The sequence below is a fragment of the Sphaerodactylus townsendi genome, linkage group LG01 (genome assembly GCF_021028975.2).
Source record: "Sphaerodactylus townsendi isolate TG3544 linkage group LG01, MPM_Stown_v2.3, whole genome shotgun sequence".
NCBI lineage: Eukaryota > Metazoa > Chordata > Lepidosauria > Squamata > Sphaerodactylidae > Sphaerodactylus > Sphaerodactylus townsendi.
Window position 1 is genome coordinate 170,653,998 of NC_059425.1, and position 27,520 is coordinate 170,681,517.

The following is a 27,520-nucleotide window of genomic DNA, read 5'->3' on the forward strand; positions in this document are numbered from 1 at the left end:
CTATAGCTTGCTGGGTGATTTTGGGCTAGTTACAGTTCTCTCTGAACTCTCTCAGCCTCACCTACCTCACAAGGTGTCTATTATGGTATGGGGAAGGGAGGGGAGGGGAAACCCCACATTTCAAAGGAATGTACTTTCTTCCTATTAGCTTTTTGCTACTACAGATGTGTAAAGATGCCTTCCCAAACCCTTCTGTTTTGTACATTCTATAGAATAACAGAAGTGTGGGAGCTTTCCCAATCTATACAAGCCAAACCAAGCTTCCAATTAACTCTTTAACTCCCAACAAGTAGAGGGGGAAAAACTTACAATGGAGAAGAAATAACCAATCAATCTATTCCTTTGGTTGCTTCACAATAAAGTATTAAATACCAAGCCATACAATGGCTCCTGAACTTTTTGTTTTTCTAAAGCATGACGCAAAATGCTGAGGGCATGTGGCCGTTTTTTGACATTAAATGGTCAGAAGGTGATGGTTCATTTTCCTCTTGCGAATGTTCTCCAGGGGGGTAAGAGCGTTCAGCACCTAATGGGCAACCAGGGAGAAGAAAACATAGGTGTGAAAAAGTAATTTGAGATGTTCTCCCTTGGTTTTCAGCTGTGACTAGAAGCAGTTTGTTAGTGATCCTGTGGGGCGACTCTAATCCCTTTCCCACGGCCGCAAGGGTATATGCAGTTATTCTCCAAAGCAATCAGTAAGCTCAGTACAGCTTTGCTTAATAAAGCTGATCTCTTGTTTCTCAATCTGCATTCCTCTGCGGATCCATCCAAATAAACAAACAACAAAATCAGATTTATAAAAGTCTAGTGTGGATTTCACCTAAAACTTCCATGAACAGAAGGAGTCCCCCATTTCTTTCCTCTTGCTACTCCCAGAAATGACCCCCCCAGATGCTGGCCCTGGAGCTGGGGCACCCTCTAGGAGCAGTGTGAGGGACAAGATGTACAGCTACTGAGGAAGGAGAGTTGGTGAAAATGTCCTCTTTTTGATAAGACCTGACATTGTTTTAGATATTTTGTCAGTCTAAGGCCCTTTCCACACATGCAGAATAATGCACTTTCAATCCACTTTCAATGCACTTTGGGACTGTGCGGAATAGCAAAATCCACTTGCAAACAATTGTGAAAGTGCATTATTCTGCATGTGCGGTATCAGCAGAGTATTTTACCCGCGGTGTCACTCGGGCAAGATGAGACGATGTGTAGTCTTCTTGCTCACACTGCAACCTTCATTCACACATGGAACATAAATAGATTGTGGCTGACTCCCTGGATTTCCATATTACTATATCACTAAGAATAACTGAATCTGAAATCAAATGTTTGTGTTTTGTATAGTGGCTATAGATTATTGGGCCTTCCTGATTTCTTGGGCTAGCAACTATTTCAAGACTGTGTCTCCTTTTCACTGTCTACCACTGAACCTAGAGAGATGATCGCAAAGGATGAGCAATCCTTTAGCCTTTAGCTTTAAAAAGGGCTTGGGCAGATTTATGGAGGAGAAGTCAATCTATGGCTACCAATCTTGATCCTCCTTGATCTCAGATTGCAAATGCCTTAGCAGACCAGGTGCTCAGGAGGAGCAGCAGCAGCAGAAGGCCATTGCTTTCACATCCTGCATGTGAGCTCCCAAAGGCACCTGGTGGGCCACTGCGAGTAGCAGAATGCTGGACTAGATGGACTCTGGTCTGATCCAGCAGGCTAGTTCTTATGTTCTTATGTTCTTATCCTAGTCCTGCTGTTTCTGTGTCCAAAGTAAAAGCGGTACATGTTGAAACAAACCTTGGGGGTCTTGTCTGTTTTCCTCTTCCATGACAGGAAGTAACTCTTGACTGTCTGCATACTTCATCACAACAACATTGTTGCCGCCTTGACTTCCCAAAGAATCTGTGTCATCAAAAATAAACAAAATGTATCAGAGATAAGTTAGGCACTATGACTTCTACGCAGAACATATTGAACACGGATCTGACCAAAATATGTTTCCAAATATACTGCTCCTTGTGTACTTGTCAACTTTTTGAATATTTCTAAACTGAAATACAAACTCACAAGAAAAGGATAAAATTCAAACTGAAGAAGAGGAGGAGTTTAGATTTAGACCATGCTTTTCTCAGCCATAAGGAGTCTCGAAGTAGCTTACAAACTCCTTTCCCTTCCTCTTCCCACAACAGACACCTTGTGGAGTAGGTGGGGCTGAGAGAGTTCAGAGAGAACTGTGACTAGCCCAAGGTCTCCCAACAGGCTTCACGTGCAGGAGTGGGGGAACAAATTGAGTTCACCAGGTAACAGTCTGCTGCTCATGTGGAGGAGTGTGGAATCAAACCTAGTTCTCCAGATTAACCTCTACAACCTCTAACCTTTACCCACATTTTGGATAAAAAGCGTGCTGTTAGATGAATCTGAGAGTGTGGGGGTACCACAGCAGTTAAATTACAGATGAGCTGGGGGCTTAGAAATTCTTACTAGATCCCTTCTAATGTCCATCCCTTAGGAAATGTCAGACAAGGAGAATGCTGTGTCTTGCATGTGAAGATCTTTGTGCCATGTAGATATGTCTCCCCCCCCCCATCATGCTGTTCATCTTCACGCAAAGCTGAAATCTGCCATGAAATGCATCTACTTTTCCTTCCAGCACTGTAGAAAGTTTCATGGCAGAAATATCAGTCGAAGAATGTTGGGATTCCTGTATTTTTCATTCTTTTAGAGGATTTTGTTTCTCCGTGGCATTTTTGTACATTATTAAAGACATGTATAATGTCTTATATTGGTCTATATATGACTAAAGAGTGTGGCAGAGTCTGGCATAGGTTTAATTCTTACACTGGCCCATAGGTGCAGACTAAAAAACCATCAGAATGCAGTAAGATCCAGAACATTTCCTACAAATTTAGGATTGCAGAAAAAAATCCCACAACTAGACAGATAATTGGAGAAGGGTAAAAACTTCCCAACATGGAAAAGTAATATATGTATAAGCACAGGACAAAAAGTGGGGGAACCCCCCAAAATAAATATGTACACCAGTCAGTAGATTAATCTCCCAGATCCACCAAAATTCCAGTAGGTAGGGTTAGGGTTAGGGTTAGGGTTAGGGTTAGGGTTTCAGAATGTGAGCAGCCATACCTACTTTGAGTCAAGGCGGTGGAATAAGCATGGAATAAGCATTTGAATGAATTAAAACAGAGTTACAAAATACAAGGGAAAGATGTCATACAAATTACATTAAGACTCTCTACTTACCATCTCCATCGTCCGCATGCCCCATTATTTCATTCTCAGTGGCACAGAGATTTTGCCTCAGAAAATATGTTGTCATTTTCCCTTTACCTTTCACCTCTATTTTTCCCCTTTCTACTATGTCAAACCCTTGGTGTTGTAATGCCCTGTGCAATGCAAGAGAAACAAAAGAAGCGTAGCAACAAACAAAACCAACTGGTGACCATAGATGGCCATTTAAAGATTGTTACTGCATTGTAGGTTAATCCTAAGCGTGTTTACTCTAACGTAAATCATGTTGAGATCAGTGGGCCTTACCAACAGGAAAGCACACATAATAGCAACTTTTAAGCACAATTTCCCCTGATTCTGGGGCAAGTGGCTTAGGGTCAGAGAAAGCATCCTACATTTCTGGTCCAGGGCTGTTTTTTTTTTTCAAAGATCCAGATCATTATTATTATTTTATTCAATTTAACATCCCACCCTCCCCTGCCTAAGTTAGGTTCTGGGAGGCTAACCTACATAACTAAAATCACAATAATTTATGTAATTACAATCAAAACATTTGAACATAAAACTATTTAGATGGCAGTGAGCCAATATTTTACCTATGTAGACTTACATTCACGTCACAGGACCAAGAATAGAATCATGGGGGTCAACTGAGCTCAATGTAGATCTTATGACTCTAGCTGTAAGCCCGGAAAAATAATTTTGTTTTGCCAGCCTTCTGGAACTGTGAAATGTTCCGTGGGGCTCTAATGCTAGCCAGTAGTGCATAGCACTTTGTAGGGGCCACAGCAGAGAAAGCTCTGGTTTTTGCAGACACCAGCCTGGAAACAGACTAAAGGGCTTTTGATCTGTAGGGTGTAGGGTTGCCAGGCCCTCACCAGTGTGGGAGATCCCCCACTTTGGGTCCCCTCCCCCAGTGCCATTTATCCAGCTGGTAAGACTCTTACTAGCTGCAAAACAAGACCTAGGTCTTGGTCCCATAAGCATGATGATGCTACTTCTGAAAGTGACATCATCACGTTAACAGTTTGGGAGGCGCTCTGGTATTTGGGGAAAAACTCAGTGGTAGATGTTTTTATCATAGAGTTTTGTCCAAATACTAGAGCATCTCCTATGTCAGCAGGAAAGTGATGACATTGCTTCTGGAAGTGACATCATCTCTGTAACAGGGCCGAGGCCTAGGTCTTGATTTATGGCTGGTAAGGCCGCAGTCGCCTCCACCACTGATTGACAGGGTACCTGGCAACCCTAGTAGAGAACAGCATCTGGATGAACACCACGTGGCAGTGTTAGGTTTTGTCCCTCATCCTGCACCCTGTATTCCAGACCCTGAAAAAGGCCTGGAGATTGACAAATAGCTAATGGCAAACACTGAAAGAGAAAACAGAAGAAATAAAAGAGAAAGGACCAATTTTCCTTGTAATGCTATTCTTTCATGGACTATTCACCTAAATGCAGTTGGGCTAATATGAATTTTGTCTGGGAGGCCATGACTTTCCATCCTAGAAGCTGTATTGACGGTGTCACCAAATAAACAGTATCTAGGCATTTTGTCCCCAACAACACCAGCCAAAACCGGTCCAGAGTGAATTCCAATTCTGATCTGTTGGCATAAAAACAACATGGAAATATTTTTTAAAATCCTATTCTCTATTACAGTTATAAAAGAAATAAGTCTGATGGTCTTCATTTAACCAACCTATTCTTTTAGTATGACAGAAGAAAAAATATTTACAATTAGTTTACAATTCGGAACTATATATACATATATAATCTAACAAAAAAAAGTTTACCCATCAATCAAGTTGAAAAAGATGGGAACTTTTAAAAGAAAATTCTTCCAGCCTTTGAATTAAAGGCTGCCAAATTGCCTCAGCTTGTTTTATGTCCATTCTTTTAAAGGCAGGGTTTAATTAGTATATAAATATCTTTGACTTCATCAGTCCATTCCTGTGCTTTAGGAAGTATATCTTGTTTCCAGTGCTTTCCATAAACAATGCTAGCTACAGTGATCAACTGTGGAATAATACTATGTAGGAAACATTAATTTAGAGTTTAGTAACAAAGTTCTATGCTGAAAGGAAAATCCAAAGTCAGCCCACGTTTCATTGTATCTATGACCGACTGTCAGACATTTCTGGCCCATGCAATACCATCAAGAATCTCTTTTTTGTTTGTTTATTGAAGTTTGCAATAAAGATTTATTTTTTTAAAAAAAAATCTCTTTTACCATCAAGTCAAGAAGAAGAAGAAGAGTTTGGATTTATATCCCCCCTTTCTCTCCTGTAAGGAGACTCAAAGGGGCTTACAATCTCCTCCCCCCCCCCCCAAAAACAAACACTATGGTGACCTCATAGGGACGATGCAGGTCAGGACTGCAACTCCCAACATGCACTGGTTCCCCACCTCCTTTTTTTCCCAAAAAGTGCAGGAAAACTGAGAAGCTACATTCCACCAGAGCTTCAGAGCCAATGGGAGACCAGGAGCTGGGAGGAGGGGAAGAGTTGATTGGTTGCTGTCTGTCTTTGTAAATAGTTTAAATACTGGAACTGAGGACAAGAATCCTCAGTTCCAGCACCCTGTAGTTAGGGCAACATAAATCAATAAAGTTCCTTTTCTAAAGTTAGTTTTGTCTGAGTGTGTTCAGCCTTACAACGTGCAGGGAAAGAAAAGGGGAGAGCTTAACCTGCAGGACGGGGAACCTGAAGGAACAGCATATTGGTGGGGGAATTTTAGGCTGCAGTAGGAGAGAGGGGGAAATAAATTTGTGCAGTCCTCAATCTACAAAAACACTTCTGTGGATCCCAGCCACTGTCAAGATGTACCCATTTCCTCTCCCCAGCCATGCAAGTCTTGATTTTGCAAGTGAAATCAAAGAAGTAGATAGCCAAGGACATATTGCTATCTATAACACTCTACCCTCAGATCCTCTACCAAGGATACTTCAACATGACAGGCCACATGGAAATTTTTAAAAGGCACAGATGGCTGTGTTCATAAAAGGGCTTCAGGCTGTCGATTTAATTTCTGAGTAACAATTGTGACATAGATCTACATGTTTTTTAGGTACCTGGATGGGCTTCTGAGTAATGGGGCTGAAAACTTCTCTTGAAGCAATTCTCATGCCCAGAGCAAAATTGGCCACCCTTTTGGCATGGCTCACGACGGGCACTGGGACCCCTCCTACAACCATGTAGGCATCACCTATTGTCTCCACCTGCAAAGTGAGGAGAGACATATTGTAGGCATGAAAAGACCTAATCCTGCAAGATGAATCAGTCATTTATACTTTTGTAGGCTTATTTTACACTCAGTGGACTGGGTCCAAAGGTATGCTTCTCCTGGTGTATCAGCATTGACACTTGAAGATCAGTACCTCCTTTAGTGGGCAAGGAGAGTTGATTTTTACTGATTCCGTCATCCTTCTTGGCAAAACCTCTAATTGCTCCCCCACTACTGCTTGTGAAGATGCCCTGACCCTCAGAAGAAGAATTTCAGGGGGCTCAGGGGGCCACAGCTGGAGAGGAGAGACAGGATGGTTGCATTTTGCTCCATTCCAGATCCTTTGAATCTAACCCAATATATCTGGGTGATGTAGGCAACAAGGAACATAACAGAGATGATAACTGACTCAAGCCATGCCTGGCAATGTGGGCATGACTCCGTCATTTTGTTGCTCATCCAACAAGATCCAGTGGACTACATATCCTATATTTCAACTAGTGACCAAAGCTACTAAGTAGAACACCAGAGTCCCCTGCTAGCGGCCACCCTCAGGGGAAGCTTATTAGTTAGCATACAGCATGTGGGTCACCTTGATTGGGAGCAACAAACTGCAGGGTTATGGCAACAGTGGGCCTTTCCCCACTTACCTTAAGCCCCGCGCTACTTGAGGAGAGTAGCGCAGGGTCCCCCGGCACTCCCCACGAGAGGGGCGGTGACAGCGCAGCCGCCCCGCCGCTGCCGCGCCCCCTCAGCGCACAGCATCCCTGGTGCTCTTGCAAAGGGCGCCTTTTGATGACCCCACACAGAGCGCGGGGTTGTGGGGATGCCGGGACGCGCGCCAGGGATGCCACGCGCTGAGAGCAGCACGCGGCATAGGGGGGATAGGGGAGAGTGGGGAAAGGCCCAGTATCAGAGGAAAAGCCCTTACAGGAATATGTGGGGACGGAACTGACAAAGTGTGGGATATGTAGATATGAAGTTGGCAGAATTTTTTAGGAACAGGGGTATTGTTGACACATCAGCGTTTACATCAAGCAAAATTGTCCTCTGTTTTGATTTTCTTCCTGCCATCCAAAATAATTCTTCAGACAAGCGTGACTCCATTCGCAGGATGTGTGAGGGAAAACTGAAGTGCTGCAAATGTTTATAACATAGAGAGCACTTACTTTATATACACCATGGACACTGGTAAGCCGATCAAACTTGGAATACATTGAATTAAGCATATTGACAATCTGAATTGGTTCACAGACTGAACAGATGTTTGTGAAGGTCACGACGTCACTGAAGAGGATTGTGCAGGAACTGAAATTCCCTAGGGAACAAATCAAAGCAGAACTGTTACTTTAAAAAAGTTTTTAAAAAAAATTAATGATCATGTTTCTATGTTTCCATATGTTCCCTGTCTATCACATATCTTTCAGACTAGTAAAGGAAAGCCACCAGTCTTGGCATACTCTCAGAAATGGTAAGAGAACACATTCAGATGCCATTCTTCTTAATTCCTAAAACCCAAAAGCTTGCCACCCACATCTGCAGAGTCCCCCCATTTTAAATGTTCTCATGAACTAGATCAGGGGTAGGGAACCTGCGGCTCGAGAGCCGCATGCGGCTCTTCTGCCCTTGCACTGCGGCTCCACGAGCTGAGCTGCCGGCTTCATCCTTGCCCGCCCTGCAGGCAGCAGGGCGGGTGCATCCATGCGCTTCTCAGAATGAGTGGAGTAAAAGGTAAAAAAACCCAATATATACAGTGTTATATTTATTTTAAATGTCAAAAATTATTTGCGGCTCCAAGTGTTTTCTTTTCCCGTGGAAAATGGGTCCAAATGGCTCTTTGAGTGTTAAAGGTTCCCTACCCCTGAACTAGATAAACATTTTATGCAAACAATTAAATATTTTGTCGAATGCTTTCACGGCCAAAATCACTGGGGATCAGTGCTTAATTCAGTGTATTCAGGTCCTCTGAAGATGCCAGCCACAGATGCAGGTGAAACGTCAGGAGAAAATGCTACTGGAACACGGCCATACAGAAAATGCTACTGGAACACGGCCATGCAATTAAATATTTGCTTGCTGTTGTTTTGTTTATAAAATCCGCATGCCTCCTCTCTAGAACCTGAGCGATGTGGCTTACCACAAAGCAATAAAACGGTACCCATAAGCCAGTGCAACAATAAAAAGTCAACCCAATCAAACATCAAAGCAAGTCAAGCCCTTAAAACCAGGTCAACAAAAACTGCCAGAACATTTTTTTCCCACAAACATGAAAACAATGAAAACTATAATTTAAAAAACTGCCAGGATGTAAAAGCAGCATAAAATAAACATCTCATGACTACTCTTTTAGAAATCCCTGGATATTTGGGGTGAAGCCAGGGCAGGGTGGATCTTGGAGATGGGAGGCGGCTCAGTGGACTGTAATGCCATAGACTCCGCCCTCTGAAACAGTCATTGTCTTCAGGAGGACCGATCTCTGTAGTCTGGAGATAATTATAATTTTGGGAGAACTTCAGCCTCCATCTGGAGATTCACAAGCCGACTGACACACAGTTCGCTGCACTGGCTTCTATGAGGATGACACACACACATATTCACAAGACTAGAGAGTAAATTGCCTTGTACTAAGCTTAGTGGGGCTTACTTCCAAGTAAATTCATAGAATCAGGCTGCCCCATCCCTGCAGTTAAAATCACTGGGCCCAAATCCATCAGTCTGACTTCATTAGAATTTTCCACTAACATGCTGTCTGTGCATACTTTTAATAAAACTGCAACATACCACCCCCCCACAACACCTTAAGGACATTGCAAGATCTATACCTGTTTCTACCTTGCGGCCTTCCTTAAGTTGATTCGCCACATGCTTTGGCAGCATGGCATACAACAGGGCTTCCGATTTCTTCTTTTCTGCATCCAAGTTTTTGGAGAGGATCCGGAGTTCTTCCTTCTTTTTTTCCAGTTGGTTGGACAGCTCAATCTCTGCCAGCCGTTGCTGGTTAAAGAGGATCAGATCCCTGGTTGTGTCGTGTTGCGCGATGTCAGAAAGGTGCATCTGTTGTTCTTCTAGCTCCTCCAAACTGCGGAGCTTTGGTGAGCACAAGTATAGCATGCACTGTAGGCCCTCCATCCAGACCATCTGCCCTTTTCATACAAAAAGACCTGACAGTATGAGGTTGCATCTCACTTACTGGTCTAGTTAAGCCTTGCCTTGAAGGCCTTCCCCAGAGGCGTGGGGGGGGGGGGGGAATGGTGCCCATGGCAACACCTACTCCAGGCTTCCCCCCACACCCCACTTACCTTAGCCCCGTGGTGGTGAACCTTTGACACTCCAGATGTTATGGACTACAATTCCCATCAGCCCCTGCCAGCATGGCCAATTGGAAGTGACTTGGCCATGCTGGCAGGGGCTGATGGGAATTGTGGTCCATAACATCTGGAGTGCCAAAGGTTCGCCACCACTGCCTTAGCCGGTGGGAGCCTGCCATGGGCTACCCCTCGGCCCGGCCCGGCCCGGCCCGGCCCAGCCCAGCCCGAGCAAGTTGCTCTGCTGGCTGAAGGAGCAGCCTAGTGGGGCAGGCCCAAGGGGAGGGATGGGGGGCGATTCTCTGCCCCTCCACGTGACCAGCTGGCATGCACCCCGGGATATGTGACCCCATATGTCCCCATGAGCGCTCCGCCTCTGGCCTTCCCCCAACATAAGGGCTCAAGCATGCATTGAGATTTCCTCTCTGTTTTAAATATACATTTTGACTTTTGCAAAACTAACTCCCAGGAATGCTTCATCAAGAACAAGAATGACGTGAGGACAGCAAAATGTTACCCTTTTCCTCCTCTGTCATTTTTTTTCCCACTGGAAAAAGATCCCTGAGCTGCTGTTACTCCCACAGGGGAAAAACACAGGTATCTGTACGTTTTCTCCAGTAGTGATAAAAGCAATTTGACAGTAGCTTTTTCCAGCCAAAACAAAAAACAAACAAACAAAAAGACCCAGCAGGGGAATAAAGAGTTAAAGTTTCCTTACCTCTCCCTAGTTCATTCTGCCCTTTGATAAAGCTTTTCTGGTACCAACATTCTCAAAAGAAGCACCCCAGTTGAAAGTATTTATGCAAGAAAATGCAGTACTTGAACTCAAAGAATAACTAAGAAACCTAAGGCCGATGATACACTGGTGCTCTGCCATGCAGCAAAGGCACATTTCCTTTGTGGCAGAGTTTTCATTGCACGCACCCTCAGATTTACGACGCTTCATATCCAGGAAGCCCCATGGTTCCTGAGAGCAGACAGACCCCAATGTTTTCCCTCGCTTGGGGGTTTCTGCTCACTCTGGCATTTCCACCCACCCCCCTTGCTGGTATTTCTGGAGGATCGATGACTGGCTTTCTCCCCCCCAAAAAACAAAAATTAATAACGAGCCTGAACAACAGTGATATGAGGAATATTGATATAAAATTTAAAGGGCTCAAAAGAAAAAAAAGCTGGCAATCTTGCAATCTTGTGAAGAATATCGATACAGCCCTATTTGCGCGCTCCCACCTCTTCTTCCCTCCCCCTTCCCCCCCTCCAGGCTCCTGTCACTTTCTCATGGAGCGGGGAGGAACAGGGGGTTCCCAGCCTTGACATCCCCTTCCAATGATAAATTGTGCCTTGCTCATCTCCCTCCCGAACTCTCCAGCACCGTAGCAGAGGGAGGGAGCTCGGCTGCATCAAGGAAGAATATCGATATAAAATTTAAAGGGCTAAAAAAAAGGTGTCAATCTAGTGATTGAATCTAGTGGCAGAAGTGAGCCTGCCATGCAGCAGATAATGGGGCACCTCTTCATCTGTAAACAAGGAAATGCAAGGAGATCACACTGCAACCCCACTGCAGAGTGAAGAGCATCGCAGAAAGCATCCATGCAGAATGGGCCTGAAAGTGCAATCTTAGAGCACTCCCATGCTCATGCATATACACAATGACTCTTAGGCACCACCTATAATTGGAGTTTCATCTGGATTAGATTTTAATGTATTTATATTTAAGCTATGCATGTATTAAGCTATGTATTATTTTTGTTTGATTTCTGTTATAAAACTGCCCAGAGCCCTTCCAGGATGGGGCAACAATAGATGATGATGATGATGATGATGATGATATCACTCTCCCTCTGAGCTCAGAAGAAAGAGTCGCAGTCCACTAGTAAGAACTCTAGTAAGTCCTCCAGGTTTAACCAGAGGTGTAGCTCCGGGGGGGGGGGGGGGGACACACCAGGCACGGGCCCCTGAGGGCATTCTGGGGGTGTGGTGGGGGCGTTCCGGGGTGGGGGCACTCCAGGGCGTGGCGTGGCAGGGGCGGAGGACGCACCAGTGCACCGGGCACTTTTCCACCTTGCTACGCCTCTGGGTTTAACATGCAACTGAGTATTAGATACAAAACGTCCTTATCTTTCTTGCTTTGTAATTCTCTAAAAGACCTTCAGATAATTTCCATGCCTTCTCTGGAGAATGAGTATTACCCAGTGTCTCCCTAGATCAAAAATGAACAAGAAGATCCTAAGAACTGGATGCATTTACATCTCCATTGCCTACAAAAATCAACCTTGTTTGGTACCTCTGAGTTTCAGCAGGGGTCGTTGTTTCCACGATTTAGGCAGCTTATCTCTTTGGGCCTTGAGGACAAACTGACTGTTGATAAATTTCATTATACTGAAAATGGTGAATGTGACTTGTGGATGAACAATAGTGAAATGCTCGTCTAATCTAGCCCCAGTTGTCTGTAGGCTAGGAACAAATTTCTGAAGGTTGACTCCAACTTGTTTGATCTTCAGCTGAGGAAGACAGAAAGGCAGAACTTCATGATTACAGGAGAAAGCTTTCAGATTAGTTTTAGAGAAGGAAAAAATGCATCAAACTTAAGAGAAATCCTGTTTAAAATATATGCTCAAGACTAGGGTAATCACCTTCCAGGTGACCCCCCCCCCCCCCCCGCTGCCATTACAATTGATCTCCAAAAGACCATGATTGGTCCCACAGCAGAAAATGGCTACTTTGGAAGGTGAACCCTAGGGCATTATACCCTTTGGAGGTCCCTCCTCTTCCCAAATCCCGTCCTCTCCAGGCTCGACCTCCAAAATATCCATATTTTTCCAACCCAGAGATAACAATCCTAAACAAGACTGATTTTAAACATTAGATCCCTAGTAACAAGTATGTGAATTTACTTGGAATATAATATAAGTCTGGCATTCCCTGACTCCAGCTAAAGTTGGTCCAACAAAACAGTATTCTTACATCTTGTTTTGTTCCTCAGTAAAGCAGAGGCGTAGCAAGGGGGGAGCGCTGGTGCACTGGTGCGTCCTCCGCCCTGCTCCACCCTAGAACGCCCCTGCCACGACCCCCCACGCCCTCGCCACACCCCCATAGGGGTGCGCACCTGGTGCATCACGCGCACCCCCCGTCCCCTTGGAGCTACGCCTCTGCCGTAAAACCAGAATCATCTCTACTGAAGTCCTCAACTAAAAGCACTTCAACAACAGAATGACTTACTGTTTTATCAAACACAACATGGAACGGAAACGTATAGCAAAATGTTCTCTCCTCAATCCACAGCTTTTCAGGGAAAAGTGGCTCAGAGGTATACAAAATGTTCCCTGTGAATCAGAAAGATACATTCACTCAGAAAACTTTGTCTGAATTAGAATGTTTCAACTTTACTGTAAGAAATCCAGTTTGGCATAAGGTTGAGATTATACATATGGGGGGAGGGCAGTGGTGGGATTCAAATGATTTAACAACCGGTTCCAGTGGTGGGATTCAAATAATTTAACAACTGGTTGTTTACAAGCACTATTTTAACAACTGGTTCTGTAGTAAAGCTTTCTCAAGAAGGAGAACAGCATGAGGAGGGGGTGACTTATTTAATTGGTGCATCCCAGTGTTGCCAGCCCCCCAGTAGGACTGGGCATCCTCTCCTTCCTCTTTCCCACCACCACTTGGAGCGGTGGTGGAAGAACAAAATTAAAAATGGCCTTCAGATTGACAGCATGACTCATTTTCAGTGAAAGCTTAGACATTAAATCAGTCCTCTCTAGAAATTGCTGGGAACTCTATAGTTTCACAATAGAGTTTTTTTGTGTGATTCTTAGAAAGGCATGGCACCACTTCCAGGTCTTCCCAAGAGAAGGATCACACCATCACTGATGGCTGTTTCCACTTTGTCTTCTGCTGGTTTCACACAGAATCATGCTCATAGTGAACATGACATGGTCTTTCTAGTGATTTCCCCTTTAATTTGGATCAAAGGAAAACCTACTTTGATCCTGCTCAAAAAGGAACTGCAGTGTGCCTGGAGGTGAAATAGTCATATCGATGCTCTGCCCACAGCCTATACAGGAAAGGGGCAGAACTAAGCTCCTTATTTCCTTCACTTTTTAATGCTTTAAACAGGCATGGGGCATGTGGACGCTGTTCATTCCCAGTCTCATGTCCTGTAGTTGGTATTTGCAAGCGACTCTCATAACCAGTCATGAAAGTGTTAACTGTCTGTTTGTATGTAAAACAGGATGCTGAGGTCACATTCTAATGAGCTGACCTATTGATTAGCTATTGGTCAGTCAGATAGGCATTGCTTACATGTCTGTGAGCATGTATACCTGAAATTATAAAGTTAATTTGTTTTCTTCATTCTATTCAGTCTGAGAGTCAGTCCTTGCCATGTGCTAAGACAGTGGTGGCGAACCTATGGCACAGGTGCCAGAGGTGGCACTCAGAGCCCTCTCTGTGGGCACGCACAGAGTGCCCCCCCAACACATCTAGGCTGGCTTGGGCAGCTGGGCTTGATTATTAGCATTAAACCTAAGACCTTGTTTTGGGGAAGCAGCGTAGGTAACCCTGTTAAACTCTGTTAAACCCCACTGATTTTCATGTGAAGAACTAAAGCGTGATCCTTTACCTGAGAGTAAGCTCGGTTGCTGGCAAGGGGGCTTGCTTCTGAGTAAACCCTCCTAGGGTCGTGATTCATCCATTGGAAGAGTTGCACAGTTGCTTCAAAGCAAAGTCACTGACTACCACCAAACTTACTCCTAAGTAATGCACACCTTGGAGCCAACTGTTTTTTCTAACCTAAAACCTCAGTATTCAGGTTAAATTGCCGTGTTGGCACTTTGCAATAAATAAGTGGGTTTTGGGTTGCAATTTGGGCACTCGGTCTCAAAAAGGTTCGCTATCACTGTGCTAAGACAACTGTAAATATGTAATAGTACAGTATAGTATTGTTTCATCTCCATTGTTACCATGCCCTTTAGCCAGTAACTTTTATACAAAGCAGCTTACTACTTTCTAGATCTTTATTGATATCTGCTAAACTCTGCTAATAATGTATACCAACCAACCAACTGCTGCTTCCATAACAGAGGCATATATTCACTTCCCCATGGGAAAAAAATCCGTGGAAACTTTAAAAAAAAACCCCTTTGCTCATCATATCCAGCAACATTGCGGACTCATTTCATTATAATAATTACATTTTGGAGTTTAAAGGGGAACTTATTCACCTCTCCGAAATTTCACAGCCCTTCTCACAATGTCCCAGTAGGATTTCTTTTCTGGGCAGCACAATGTTGATGTCTCCCTCCCTTCCTGAGGAGCTCCATCCAATGTCTAAAAAGAACGAGCAGAAAAACAGTGAGATGGTGGTTATTAAAATGGAACAATTTGTGTTCATCTTCTGTCACAGCAATTTATCTCAGAGCAACTTTATGGCTGTGGTAGAAGACAGAAAGGGCCAGAATCAGATTTATACATCAGTGTCACTGCATGTGGGGACAGTGAGGCAGTCAATTGATTCTCTTGGGTCGATTCCGCACTTGCGTTATTGACCTAAGTTCGAGCTGCGTTCGAGCTAAGTGCTCCGCACAACCACTGGGATCGACGTGGTTTTGTACTCCAGTTGGGAACTACTACTTTTTCAGGGAACCACGCTCGAACTCAGCTCGATTCCAGTAAAGTGCGGAATCTCTGGTGCCAGGAGTCCCCCATTCAGCCAATCACAGCTGAGTGTTTTGGGCATGTGTACAGCTGGCCAATCAAAAAACGCCACCTTCGTCCCTCCATTCCTGTGGCAGTTTTTTTTATAACATGTGTGGGGATAGACGGAACATGGCCATAGAACAGTAGCCAATCAGAACGGAGCAGCGAAGAGGCACAGGATGATTCCGCCCTCCGAGCTGGGATCAAGCTGGTTGCAGTGGGGAACAACAATGGCTTTGACCTAGGTTAGTACCCTTCTCAGGGAACTGGGTCGAACTCTATTGTTACTCAGCTCGTGCGGAGTCATGCCTCTTGGTGTCTCCGCTTTGAAATCACATGATACTATGGAACCAGGGAGGAATAGCTCAGATCATCCAAGCCAGAATATATTGTGCTTATTGAATAGGTGGCTTTCGTTCCTTTCTTTTAAAACTTCCAAGGGAGGAGAGTTTGAATCTTTCTTGACATCATCAGTTATAAACTGGCTGATTTCTGGGAACTTCTTCACATGAGCCGTCTGTTGAGGAATTCCTGCACATCTGTCAGTCTCTGTATTGTAGAGAGTCCTGGGTATCAAGATAGGGAATTTGCTTACTCAACATGAGCGTAAGCCAAGCTTATTAATGATCACTGTTGCTTCAAGTCCATGGACAGTGTGCACTGGAAAACAGCCCTGTCTCTCCCCCTATGATTACACATTGCCAAGTTCAATAATACTCAGCAGAGTGTTTTTCATTTCTGATTCTCTCCCTAATATACTTCCAAAAGTTTCCCTGAGCGCTGGCTTAATGCTACTGAAAATAACTCTTAATTAGAAATTTCCTTCTAGTGTACATACTGCTCTGACCTGGCTGGCTCAGGCTATCAGGATCTCAGAAGATCTCAGAAGTGAAGCAGGGTTGATCCTGGTTAGTACTTGGATGAGAGACCACCAAAGAAGTCTAGGGTTGCTATGCAGAGGCAGGCAATGGAGAACCACCACTGTTCCTCCCTTGCCTTGAAAATCCTGTGGGGTTGGGCGACTTCATGGAAATTTCCACCAGTGTACACACACTACTAAGCAAAGTTTTCCTTCTTCCTTTCTCCAACAGAAGAGCCACAGAATTCAGAGAAAAGCTTTTAAGGTAGAGAGGAAGGGTCTCTAAGGTTGGATACTTAGCAGTGCTTTAGACACCAGTCTCTAAGGATGCAGAATGTTGTGCTGCCTCCAAACTGCCTTTTAGAGGACCACTCTCTGTACCTGTTTGTCATTCTGTGAGCCTTCAGATGTTCTCTCTTCAACCTTGCTCTTTGCCCTCTCCTCATGCAAAGAAAAGACTACGTGCTTCTTCTTCCCAGTACGCTCCTCATCTGTGTTTTGAGTCAGGATTTCTAGTCGCACATTACGATCAAAGAAATCTCTGGCCACAGCTTCAAGGATGCCTGGTTCAAAAAAAATAATAAATGTGGCAAAACAGTGGATAGAGGTGATACATGTCCCATGTGTAGAGATGTGATGAATTTTCCTAACACTGCATTCCTAGGGTTGGATCCAGACTAAACTGTGCAATTAGAGACATTTCCATGCATTCATCCTATCCACCGCAGGATCTCCTCAGAAACAGGATATGGTGGAGATTAATGTCTCAGTACCAGGAGAGAGGCAGGGAATATGGTCTGGATCCAACCCTTCATATTTCATCTAATTTGCAACAAATTATTTTGGAAATCACAGGGCAGTTTTAAGAATACATCTCTCCCCTTTGGGCACAAGCACTAAGCAGTTGATGTCCCTGTTGGCAACAGGCAAGTAGCTCCTGCCCAATGGCTGGATTCAGCCCCCAGAGGGTACAGCATGGTACGGAGGTCTGACAGAAGATGTGAGGACAACAGGGAAAGCATAGGAATATAGCAGATTGCTAGTGACAGTCTCTGGATTCTCAGTAGAAACCAAATGGATCATAGCAATCTGAGGCTGAATTACTATTGTGGAAGAGAATATGTCACCCATCCACAGCTTACATTATGCAACTGTCAACGAGCTTAGACATGCAAATAGCATACTTTACACAGGCAGAGGAGCGCTGTGGCAAACCTCACACTACATAGTAGTTTCTCTTTTCATGGCCTTTATCCTACATATTGCACATGATTTATTTCAAAAGCACCAAGCCAGAATTTTCAGGAAATGCTCATGTTGAGAGCTAGGTCCTGGGTGTGTGACCGTCAAGTACAACATGGATAGTTCTGCTTGCCCTTGTAGAAAAGTTCCGGTAGAAACATGGTTGTGTAACCATACATGCCAAATTAAAGCCTGTCTTGAAACTAAATTTGCCAGCTCTTGCCCATGACTGGCAACTCCCAGGAGATTCTGGGGAAGCAGACATTCACTCAAATGGTATCCTACAACATCATAGCATCATTTCCATGTGGTCACACCAGAAGTGTTGTCATCACATTGACAGACACCCTAGGATTCACTCAAAATTGTAGGGTAAAACCACAGAGTTTCAGGCGCATCTTAGCGTTTCTGAGGATGCAGTAATGTCACTTCTAGTTGTGCAGCTGGAAATGATGTCACGGCATTACAGAATGTTGCTATGGCTTCTGCATTTCCACCCGCCACTTGGCAGAGTGAGGGCAGGCAACAGGGAATCAAGTTTTCCCATCCCACCTGGGAAATGGAAACCTTATTTGAAACAAGATCTCGCAGCATTTCACCTGGGACAATCTGACACAGGCCCTTCCTGTCAGAGTAATAGTGAAGCAGAAGCATCCCACCTTCTCTTTCCACACGAAATGATGGCGCATTCATTTCCTAGGTAGAAAAACAATCTCAACATTTTTCTTTCCTTGAGGGTAAATTTCATATGCAATTCATATATTGATTTTATTGGTTTTATTTTGTGCTCTATTCGTATATTCATGTTCACTGCCCTGAGCCCTTCGGGGGAGGGCAGTATATAAATAAATAAATAAATAAATGAATGAATGAATGAATGAATGAATGAATGAATGAATGAATGAATGAATGAATGAATGAATGAATGAAATATACCCATTCACTCTTAATAATGGCATTTTTGACCTTCTGATGTGGAGTCCTTAATTAAATCATAGAAATTAAATTGAATATATTATTCAATGAATACATTGTTAAGATTGTCAGCATACTGGAGAAAAGTGAACAATTTCTACATCAGAAATATGCACAAAATAGCTTCTGTGTTGCTTGGTGTAGGATCACAACTCTGCATTTTGAAGATTCAGGTTAAATTTCAAAGTTCAAAACCACAATACAAATTCTCTTCTTTGTATATGCCATCTTATTGTATAGAAAAACCATCACTTGATAGCAGATCTGTACTCAGTGGTGGGATCCAAAAATTTTAGTAACAGGATCCCGTGGTGGTTGGATTCAAACTGTGGTGTAGCGCAAATGGGGCGTGGTGGGGCACGACGGGGGTGTGGCCGGGCATTCCGGGGGCGGGGCATTCCTGGGCGGGGCTGTGGCAAGGATTCAGCCACTGCGCCAGTCCTTGGGCGGGAAACGAATGCACGCAGGCGCAGGCTGCCACGCACCTCCTGCTAGACTGCTTCAAGTTCTGCGCGCTACTGCTGAGAGGAGGGGCGTAACTAAGGCAAAAATCACGTGGCAAAATCACCAATTAGTAACCCCCTCTTGGCACACACAAATAATTAGTAACCTACTCTCGGGAACCTGTGAGAACCTGCTGGATCCCACCTCTGTCTGTACTCCATTTTAAGACTACTACTGCAAGTGGGGGACTTTGCTACTATGACATAAACTTATTTTCTTTTCCCATCCACCCCTCTTTTTGTGTACTAAACGTCAAATCTGATGAACAGTTTGAAAGCTTGCATGATCTTGTGGTTGGATCTAATAAAAGGTATCACACAACTTTTGGAATTTGTCTGCAGACCAACACAATCATTACCTTTTCCTGTGTGGTGGAGATATCTATGCAGGTTGTCTAGGCAAGATACTCCCAAGATAATATTGTTCACTTGAGCAACAGGGGAGAAGGGATGGCGGGAAGGCTATTCAGACGCTGACAGAAGAGGGACCAAGGCAAGGCAGAGAGCCAGCATGGTGTAGTGGTTAAGAGCAGAAGACTACAATGTGGAGAACAGGGTTCAATTCCCCACTCCTCTACATGAAGCCTGCTGGATGACGCTGGGCCCGTCCTAGATCTCTCAGAGCCCCACCTAACAAGATGCATACTGGGGGGGCAGGGCAGCAATTGTAAGCTACTTTGAGACTCCTTAAAGTTGGAGGGAAAGGAGGATATAAAAAACAACTGTTCCTCTTTTTTTCCCCTTCTATAAAGGCAAGCCATGGAGACAGAAGAAGCTGAGGGAAATATAGAGTGGTTGGAATAGATCATTGAGGCCAGCCTGACCTTCTGATTTCTATTATGTGTAATAGAGGTCACCAGATTTTAGGACAGTCATGGTGAACCTTTTCGAGACCGAGTGCCCAAACTGCAACCCAAAACCCACTTATTTATCACAAAGTGCCAACACAGCAATTTAACCTGAATACTGAGGTTTTAGTTTAGAAAAAAACAGTTAGCTCCAAGGCACACATTACTCAGGAGTAAGCTTGGTGATAGTTGGTGGCTTTGCTTTGAAACAACCGTGCAATGCTTCAAATGGGTGAATCACGACCCTAGGAGGGTTTAGAAGCAAGCCTCATTTCCAACAACCGAGCTTGCTCCCAGGTAAAGGATTGCGCTTTAGTTCTTCCCATGAAAATCAGTGGGGTTTAACAGCACTTAACAGGGGGTGTTTCCCCACTTACCTTTGCTGACCTTTGCTGCATGCTACTCTCAGCACGCGGCATGTCTGGTGCGCGCCCGGGCGTCCCCACGACCCCGCACTCTGCTCGGGGTCATCAGGAGGTGCCGTTTCAAGGAGCGCCAGGGATGCCGCGCGCTGAGGGGGCGCGAGAGCGGCAGCGTCGGGGCGGCTGCGTTGTGGGGAAAGGGCCAAGGTTACCTACACGTCGTGCCCAGCGGCCCAGGTCAGCCTAGATGTGTGTGGGGCGATTTTCCAAACTCCCCCATGACGAACTCTGTGCATGCATGCCCACAGAGAGGGCTCTGAGTGCCATCTCTGGCACCCATGCCATAGGTTTGCCACCACTGTTTTAGGATATGCAACAGCTGACCTGTGGCCTTATCTATTCTGAAACAAAATGTCACCACAAATTACTTCCGGTTGGTGCGACAAGTATAGCGAGTAAACAGAACGCAGTGTAGTAGTTAGAGAGTCAGACTAGAAACTGGGATATTCAGTTTTGAATCCCACACTACCATTTAAGCTCACTGAGTTGGGCCAATCGTTTTTTTCTGAGCTCATAGGGTTATTGCAAGAAGAAGGGGAAAATAAGCTACTTTGGGTCCTGAGGAGAGAATTGGGTTATACCACACATGAAGTAAATTATTAATACCTGGTAGGTCAGGGCAAGATAGCTATGAAGGGCATCAAGGTTCTCGATAAACTCGATCAGGTTTCCTCCCAGAGTCCGTAACATTTTGTCATACCCAGACATCTTACAGAAACTGAAAAAGTATTCCCCAAACAATTTCAGCACTGCCTCTTCTGGCACCTCTGAAAGGAAATGAGTGAAATCAACAAACGTGAGGACTTTGATTCTCTTAGACCAGTGGTTCCCAAAGTAGGCAGTACCGCCTTGGGGGTGGGGGGTGGGGGCAGTGGGATTACCTTGGGGAGTGCTAAGAGGCAAGGGGGGAGTGGGAGGTGCTGGACATGGGCCCCGCCCCTTTAACTGCATTGTTCCCTTATTTACAATTGATCAAGCTACACCACCATGATGGCAAAAGGCACTCCAAGTTTCTGCCTCTGTGTTGAAATTGGGTGGAAACTATCAGTATTTTTTTCAGACTTTGAAAAGCAGGACCAAATTAATCAATTCAATGAATATACTAAAAAGTTTTGCGTGGATTTTGAATGAGTATACAATTCATCATTACTATTTTGAATTTTATTGTTAGTATCTTTCTTTGTGGGTCTTGCAAACAGCTTTTCTGAATAATGCTTTGTCCGGGCTCGGCTGCAGCGCCCGGACTTACCCCACTGAGTCCCGCACCATCTGGCACTGCGGGAGATGGGAAGGCTGCAGAGGAGCCTCTTGCAGGGAGGGTGGAGGCCGTAGAGGCCTCAGAAGCCTTGTCCAAAGGGGAAGGCAGGGAAGAGAGGAGGCTTAGGCTCAGCAAGCCCACAGCTGAGGCGGCTGTAGAAGATGGGCTGAAGAAGCAGCTCAGACCAGGCAGGGCCCGCCCACCCACAGCTGAGGCGGCTGGAGAAGATGGGCTGGAGAAGCAGCTGGGACGAGGAAGAGGAATGAGAGGGCAGAAGGTATATAAGGAAGTGGGAAAGGGCGAGTCTGGAGCTGCGGCAGCAGCAAGAAATGTGGGTGGGCCAGAGAGGGAAGAGGACTCTGAAGCCCAGACCCCCTTTGAGAACCTAGACCCCGGTTCAAGCTGGTCCCCACCCTGTGCAGTAACAGGGTGGGAGTCATTCACGCAAGCTGTAAACACCTCTCCCTGTGAGGCCACAGGGGAGAGACAAGGCTCTGGAAACTCCTCTCCGTGTGAAGCAACAAGGGAGAGAGAGAGGGAGGGTGTGAACTCTCAAGCCAGACAGGGGAAGGGAGGCAAGGAGATCTACTAGGACAGTGATGGCAAACCTTTTTGAGACCGAGTGCCCAAATTGCAACCCAAACCCCACTTATTTATGGCAAAGTGCCAACATGGCAATTTAACCTGAATGCTGAGGTTTTAGTTTAGAAAAAAACGGTTGGCTCCCTCTTCCTCTGCCCCCACCGCTCAAGCAGGGGCCAGCCTGCTCTAGCCCCCAGCAAGTCCCACACGCACTGCTCTGTGCCTCTCTAGCATCTCTGCCTCCTCTAACCCCCCCTCAGGCAGCAGCCACCTGGTGTACAAGAAGAAGAAGAAGAGTTTAGATTTATATCCCCCCTTTCTCTCCTGCAGGAGACTCAAAGGGGCTTACAATCTCCTTGCCCTTCCCCCCTCACAACAAACACCCTGTGAGGTAGGTGGGGCTGAGAGAGCTCGGAGAAGCTGTGACTAGCCCAAGGTCACCCAGCTGGCACGTGTGTGGGAGTGTACAGGCTAATCTGAATTCCCCAGATAAGCCTCCACAGCTCAGGCGGCAGAGCTGGGAATCAAACCCGGTTCCTCCAGATTAGATACACGAGCTCTTAACCTCCTACGCCACTGCACAAGCACCAGACCCGCCAGCCGAGTCCTCCCTGTTCACCGCGGTGCATGTACGTCATGCTCAGTAGCCCAGGCCAGCCTAGATGTGTGTGTGTGTGGGGGGTGATTTTCCGCCCCCCCCATGATGAACTCTGTGTGTGCGTGCCCACAGAGAGGGTTCCGAGTGCCACCTCTGGCACCCGTGCCATAGGTTCGCCATCACTGTGTACTAGGAGGAGGGTGGCGTGGGCAAGGGCTGCCCCGTGCACCCAGTGCTTTGTGGGCGCGGTGGTTTCTTGGCCCTTGGGCCAATTGGGAAAGTCATCGTCTGGGGAGACCAAACCCCAGGTTAGGGAGGAGAGAAGAATACACCGCCCAAAGGGCCTGGGCGAGGTGGGGGGAACGCCACATGCTTTTTATATGGTAGGAAGCACTATGGATGAGTTTAGGGAAACAGGGAGATGGTGGCTTGAAAATGTTTGGGAACCACTGTCTTAGAACTTGAGCATGAGCAAGAGGCATTTACCAAACTGTGATACAAAAAACATCTGGAGTAGCTTGAACTGACAAATACGAAATATAAAACAGAACTAAAAGGAAGTACTATGATGAAGGAGAAATAAAATTTAAATAGGGCAAAATAAACACACTACAAAGAACAACGATCAACTCAATACTTAGTGTTTTGCAGGCCTCCTTGATCAACTTTACTGTGATACCGTCATCATACACAGTATATGTCATAAAACTGTCTTGAAGCCCAGCTTGTGTTCTGCAAAAACAGCAAAAAAGGTTGTATCTGAGATTAAGACATAAAGGAGAACAATTTGCAACTTGATCTGTACAATTAAGCTCAACCAATGCCAATTTGTTTTTTTTTGTTACGTGTAAAACCCACGGTCTTCCCATTCAAACCCAGGGAATGTAAGTGGCAATTATAATTAATCAAATCAGTGAGCCAATCAGAGCTCACCAAGAAAGGAAGCCCTTATGAAATATGTTTCAGAGGGTAGCCATGTTGGTGTGCAGTAGAACAGCCAGATTTGACCCCCAATAGCACCAAGAATATTGTCAGGGTATGGGCTTATAAGGGTCAATGCTCCTTTCATCAGATATGAAGGATTCTTTTAGAAGAGTTTTGGATTTATATCCCCCCTTTCTCTCCTGCAGGAGACTCAAAGGGAGACTTACAATCTCCTTGCCCTTCCCCCCTCACAACAAACACCCTGTGAGGTGGGTGGGGCTGAGAGAGCTCCGAGAAGCTGTGACTAGCCCAAGGTCACCCAGCTGACGTATGTGGGAGTGTACAGGCTAATCTGAATTCCCCAGATAAGCCTCCACAGCTCAGGCGGCAGAGCTGGGAATCAAACCCGGTTCCTCCAGATTAGATACACGAGCTCTTAACCTCCTACGCCACTGCTGCTCCTTTACATGAAAGTTCATACCCTCAGAATCTTGTTCATACCCTTGAATCTAGCTATTCTTGTGGAATATAGTCAGTTATAGGCAATTTCTAGATATCCTAAGAGTCAAGGGATTGGATCCAGCTAGCTTTTCTATGGGTGAAAAGGGGAGGAGAAGGTTCTCTGGGACCTACAGTGGCATGGGAGGGGAATGGCTGTCACTGGGGGCTGGGACATGGCAAATGCACAGAAATTTGCCACGTAGAAATCTTATTGATGCAGCGCTAATGGCAGCTAGTACCGTGTTTCCCCGAAAATGACAGTGTCTTATATTAATTTTTGCTCCCAAAGATGTGCTATGTCTTATTTTCAGGGGATGTCTTATTTTTCTGTGTTCTGTTCGTCGGGCATGCTTCCAAACAAAAACTTTGCTACATCTTACTTTCGGGGGATGCCTTATATTTCGCACTTCAGCAAAACCTCTACTACGTCTTATTTTCAGGGGATGTCTTATATTCAGGGAAACAGGGTAGCAATGAAGAAACCATGCTCTATGGGAGATCCCACAATCTTTCTTGGGTGCGTACTCAAATAGGCAAATATAATGTGTGAATTATTGGCTGATTATGCAGAAGGCCCCCCACGGCGCGCTGGCAACTGAACCCTGGCACGGCAAACTTCCTTGTACCGATGTTCAAGGAAGTTGCCATGCAGAGGGAACAGAAGTGGTATGCAGCCAACTTCCTTGTACCAACATATAAGGAAGTTATCGAGCGCCAACTGCTCTTGCTCTTGGATTTCCCCGCGGAAAGCGGAAACACTTCAGGAGCGCACCTGATGCCACGGCAGGGCAGAGAGGAGGTAGGCCCCCCCCCCCCCGGTCTGTAAATGGACATTGTCAGGAATTTTTATATCAGAGCAGGGTACGGTTTTGTTGAATTAAATGTAAAAGAAGCATGGGAAGCATGCAGGAGTGGAGGAGGGTTCAGGCAAAGATTTCTGTGAGAATAAGGACATTACAAGGTAGCATGATCACGAATTTGTCCAAATGTTCGCCTTTCAAATACAGTATGTTAGAGGGCACTGATACTTACTTGAGTTTTTCCCATGTCTCTTCACCAAATTTCTCTACAATGAGAGATTTCAGGCAATTGTTGATAAATCCATACTAGAGTGAAAGAAAGAAACTCTTATGTAAAACCAACAGAATTATTAATGCATAAATGGAGGGCCCATTTCCACCTGGGTTATGTGCTCTGGGTTCAATGTTTTTGAAAAGTGGGGTTTTCTGTTGCTTCCCCCACAGCATTGGGGCACATTTGCGTGTACCCCCTGGGGTTTCCTCGGCTTTTCTCCAAACTTTCTAAAACCTGGTTTGCTCCAAGGTTTATATCAATATAACAATATACCAACACAGATTCCCTGAATTCCCAGCTTTCATTTGGGGGAAAATGCAAGTCTCTCGCTCTTTTTGTTGCAGACATTTCCCTTTTATCTCTGTACCAGAAGGAGATAGAGAAAGTTTTTGTCATGTGAAAGCTGGGAATTTTGAGAACCTGGTACACATGATGATATCTTTTTATAGCAATATAACAAAATACTAAGGTCTTTTTGCACAAGCCCTAGTGGACCAGGCAGTGGGGTGGCTGTTGCTAAGTTACTCGGGCAGGGAACCTTTTGTAACTGACAGTCCACATGATTCCACTATAACCATGGTGGCGAACCTTTGGCACTCCAGATGTTATCAACTACAATTCCCATCAGCCCCTGCCAGCATGGCCAATTGACAGGGGCTGATGGGAATTGTAGTCCATAACATCTGGAGTGCCAAAGGTTCTCCACCACTGCACTATAAGTTATGCCTTAAAAGGCAGTGCTTCCCAACCTTTTTTCACCCACGTACCCAGTGGTGGGATCCAAAAATTTTAGTAACAGGTTCCCATGGTGGTGGGATTCAAACAGTGGCATAGCGCCAGTGGGGCTGGGTGGGGCACGACGGGGGCGTGGCCAGGCATTCCGGGGGCGTGGCATTAATAATTTCTCTGTTACTGTAAAAAACTCTTACTGTAAAAAAAAAGTTCCTAATTTCCAGCTGGTATCTTTCTGTCCATAATTTAAACTCATTATAGCAAGTCCTATCGTCTACTGCCAACAGAAACAACTACTTCTCCTCTAATTGACTGCCTGTCAAATACTTAATACTTTCAACATCACTTAATTTTGTTTTCTAAAATCAAAAGAAGTGATACTTTCCTTAAACAAGGAACTTTACCATATTTCTAAAACATGTTTTTAAAACAGCCCAACAGGGGAGAATTATCCCGTTTCACAGCTACCTTCTCTTAAACCCAGCCACATAGAAAACAACAGGACTTTATGATTTTTGGACCTAATGGAATTTCTAACGGAAAAGCAGACCCAATTAGTAACCCCCTCTCAGCACACACAAATAATTAGTAACCCACTCTTGGGACCTGGTGAGAACCTGCTGGATCCCACCTCTGCGACATACCCCTTGGCAAACAATTTCCCTGAAATTGTACTCCCATATTAGCAAACCTATAATGTAATTGTTTCCATGTACCCCCAAACGCTCTGACACGTACTCCTGGGGTACATGTACAGTACCCCAGATTGGAAACCACTGCTTTAAGGAACAACCTGACCCTGTGTGTCATATTATTGTGATCCTCGAATGTGGCATTTCAGATATGCTCTTCCTGAGATATATATTTCTGAGTTTTAAGAAATGTGCCAAGACATTTTCAGGTTGTTCCATGCTATAACGAGATCTAGAAACGTCTTTTTTAAAAATGAAGTTAGGTTCTCCAGATTCGACCCAGGCTGCTGGATTTGTGCTAGGTTTATAGGGCTGTCAAATGCCAAGTGGGGCCCGAAATTCTCCTGGAACTACAGTTTATTATTATTTTTATTTATTATTAATTTTATATACCGCCCTCCCCCTGAGGGATCATAAGTTTGTTATTAATTTTATATACTGCCCTCCCCCTGAGGGATCATAAGTTGATCTCCAAATGACAGAGACCAATTCTTCCTGCCTGCCTCACCCTCACCCAATAACAATGCATTGCTATGAAGAATTACTCCAGTCTAAGCCCTCTGCAGTCAGCAGACTTATATTTGGAATGACTTGCATACCATTATTTCCTTCCTTTCTTAAAAGGTTCTAATGCTGCCTCTGTAGACTTGCTCAAGCCATTGTGTGAACCCGTTCTTCATCAAATATTTTAAAATGATCTGCACATCCCAGATATCAGAAACTTTTATATCTGCTTCAGCTGACTATTTCCAAATGCACTAGTGTTCGATTTGTGCCTCAAAATAGGATAGTTAGGAAGCTTACCATGATATTCTTGTTATCCCAAACCAAGCACAACAAAGACTCTCTGGA

The 27,520-nt window shown here is 44.9% G+C and overlaps 1 protein-coding gene across 1 annotated transcript; it reads right to left on the reverse strand.

Moving 5' to 3' along the window:
* Positions 1-71: 71 nt before the first annotated feature.
* Positions 72-27,520, reverse strand: LOC125434242 (guanylate cyclase soluble subunit beta-2-like). The gene is made up of 16 exons (XM_048499355.1): positions 27,473-27,520; positions 25,203-25,276; positions 23,383-23,477; positions 20,914-21,074; positions 18,159-18,255; positions 16,699-16,880; positions 14,984-15,089; positions 12,978-13,081; positions 12,043-12,259; positions 9,276-9,596; positions 7,623-7,771; positions 6,302-6,448; positions 4,680-4,834; positions 3,244-3,386; positions 1,783-1,887; positions 72-526 (listed from the first exon to the last, which is right to left on the reverse strand). The coding sequence occupies exons 1-16, from the start codon at positions 27,473-27,475 to the stop codon at positions 408-410; spliced, it is 2,178 nt and encodes a 725-aa protein (XP_048355312.1). The 5' UTR covers positions 27,476-27,520; the 3' UTR covers positions 72-407.

Excerpts from the sequence above, each read along its gene's own strand:
- LOC125434242 (XM_048499355.1), bottom strand. Across the intron at positions 9,597-12,042 it reads ACCCCTGCTGAAACTCAGAG|GGCAGATGGTCTGGATGGAG; the intron begins GTACCAAACAAG and ends TTGTATGAAAAG. Across the intron at positions 6,449-7,622 it reads GTGTCCATGGTGTATATAAA|GTGGAGACAATAGGTGATGC; the intron begins GTAAGTGCTCTC and ends CTCACTTTGCAG.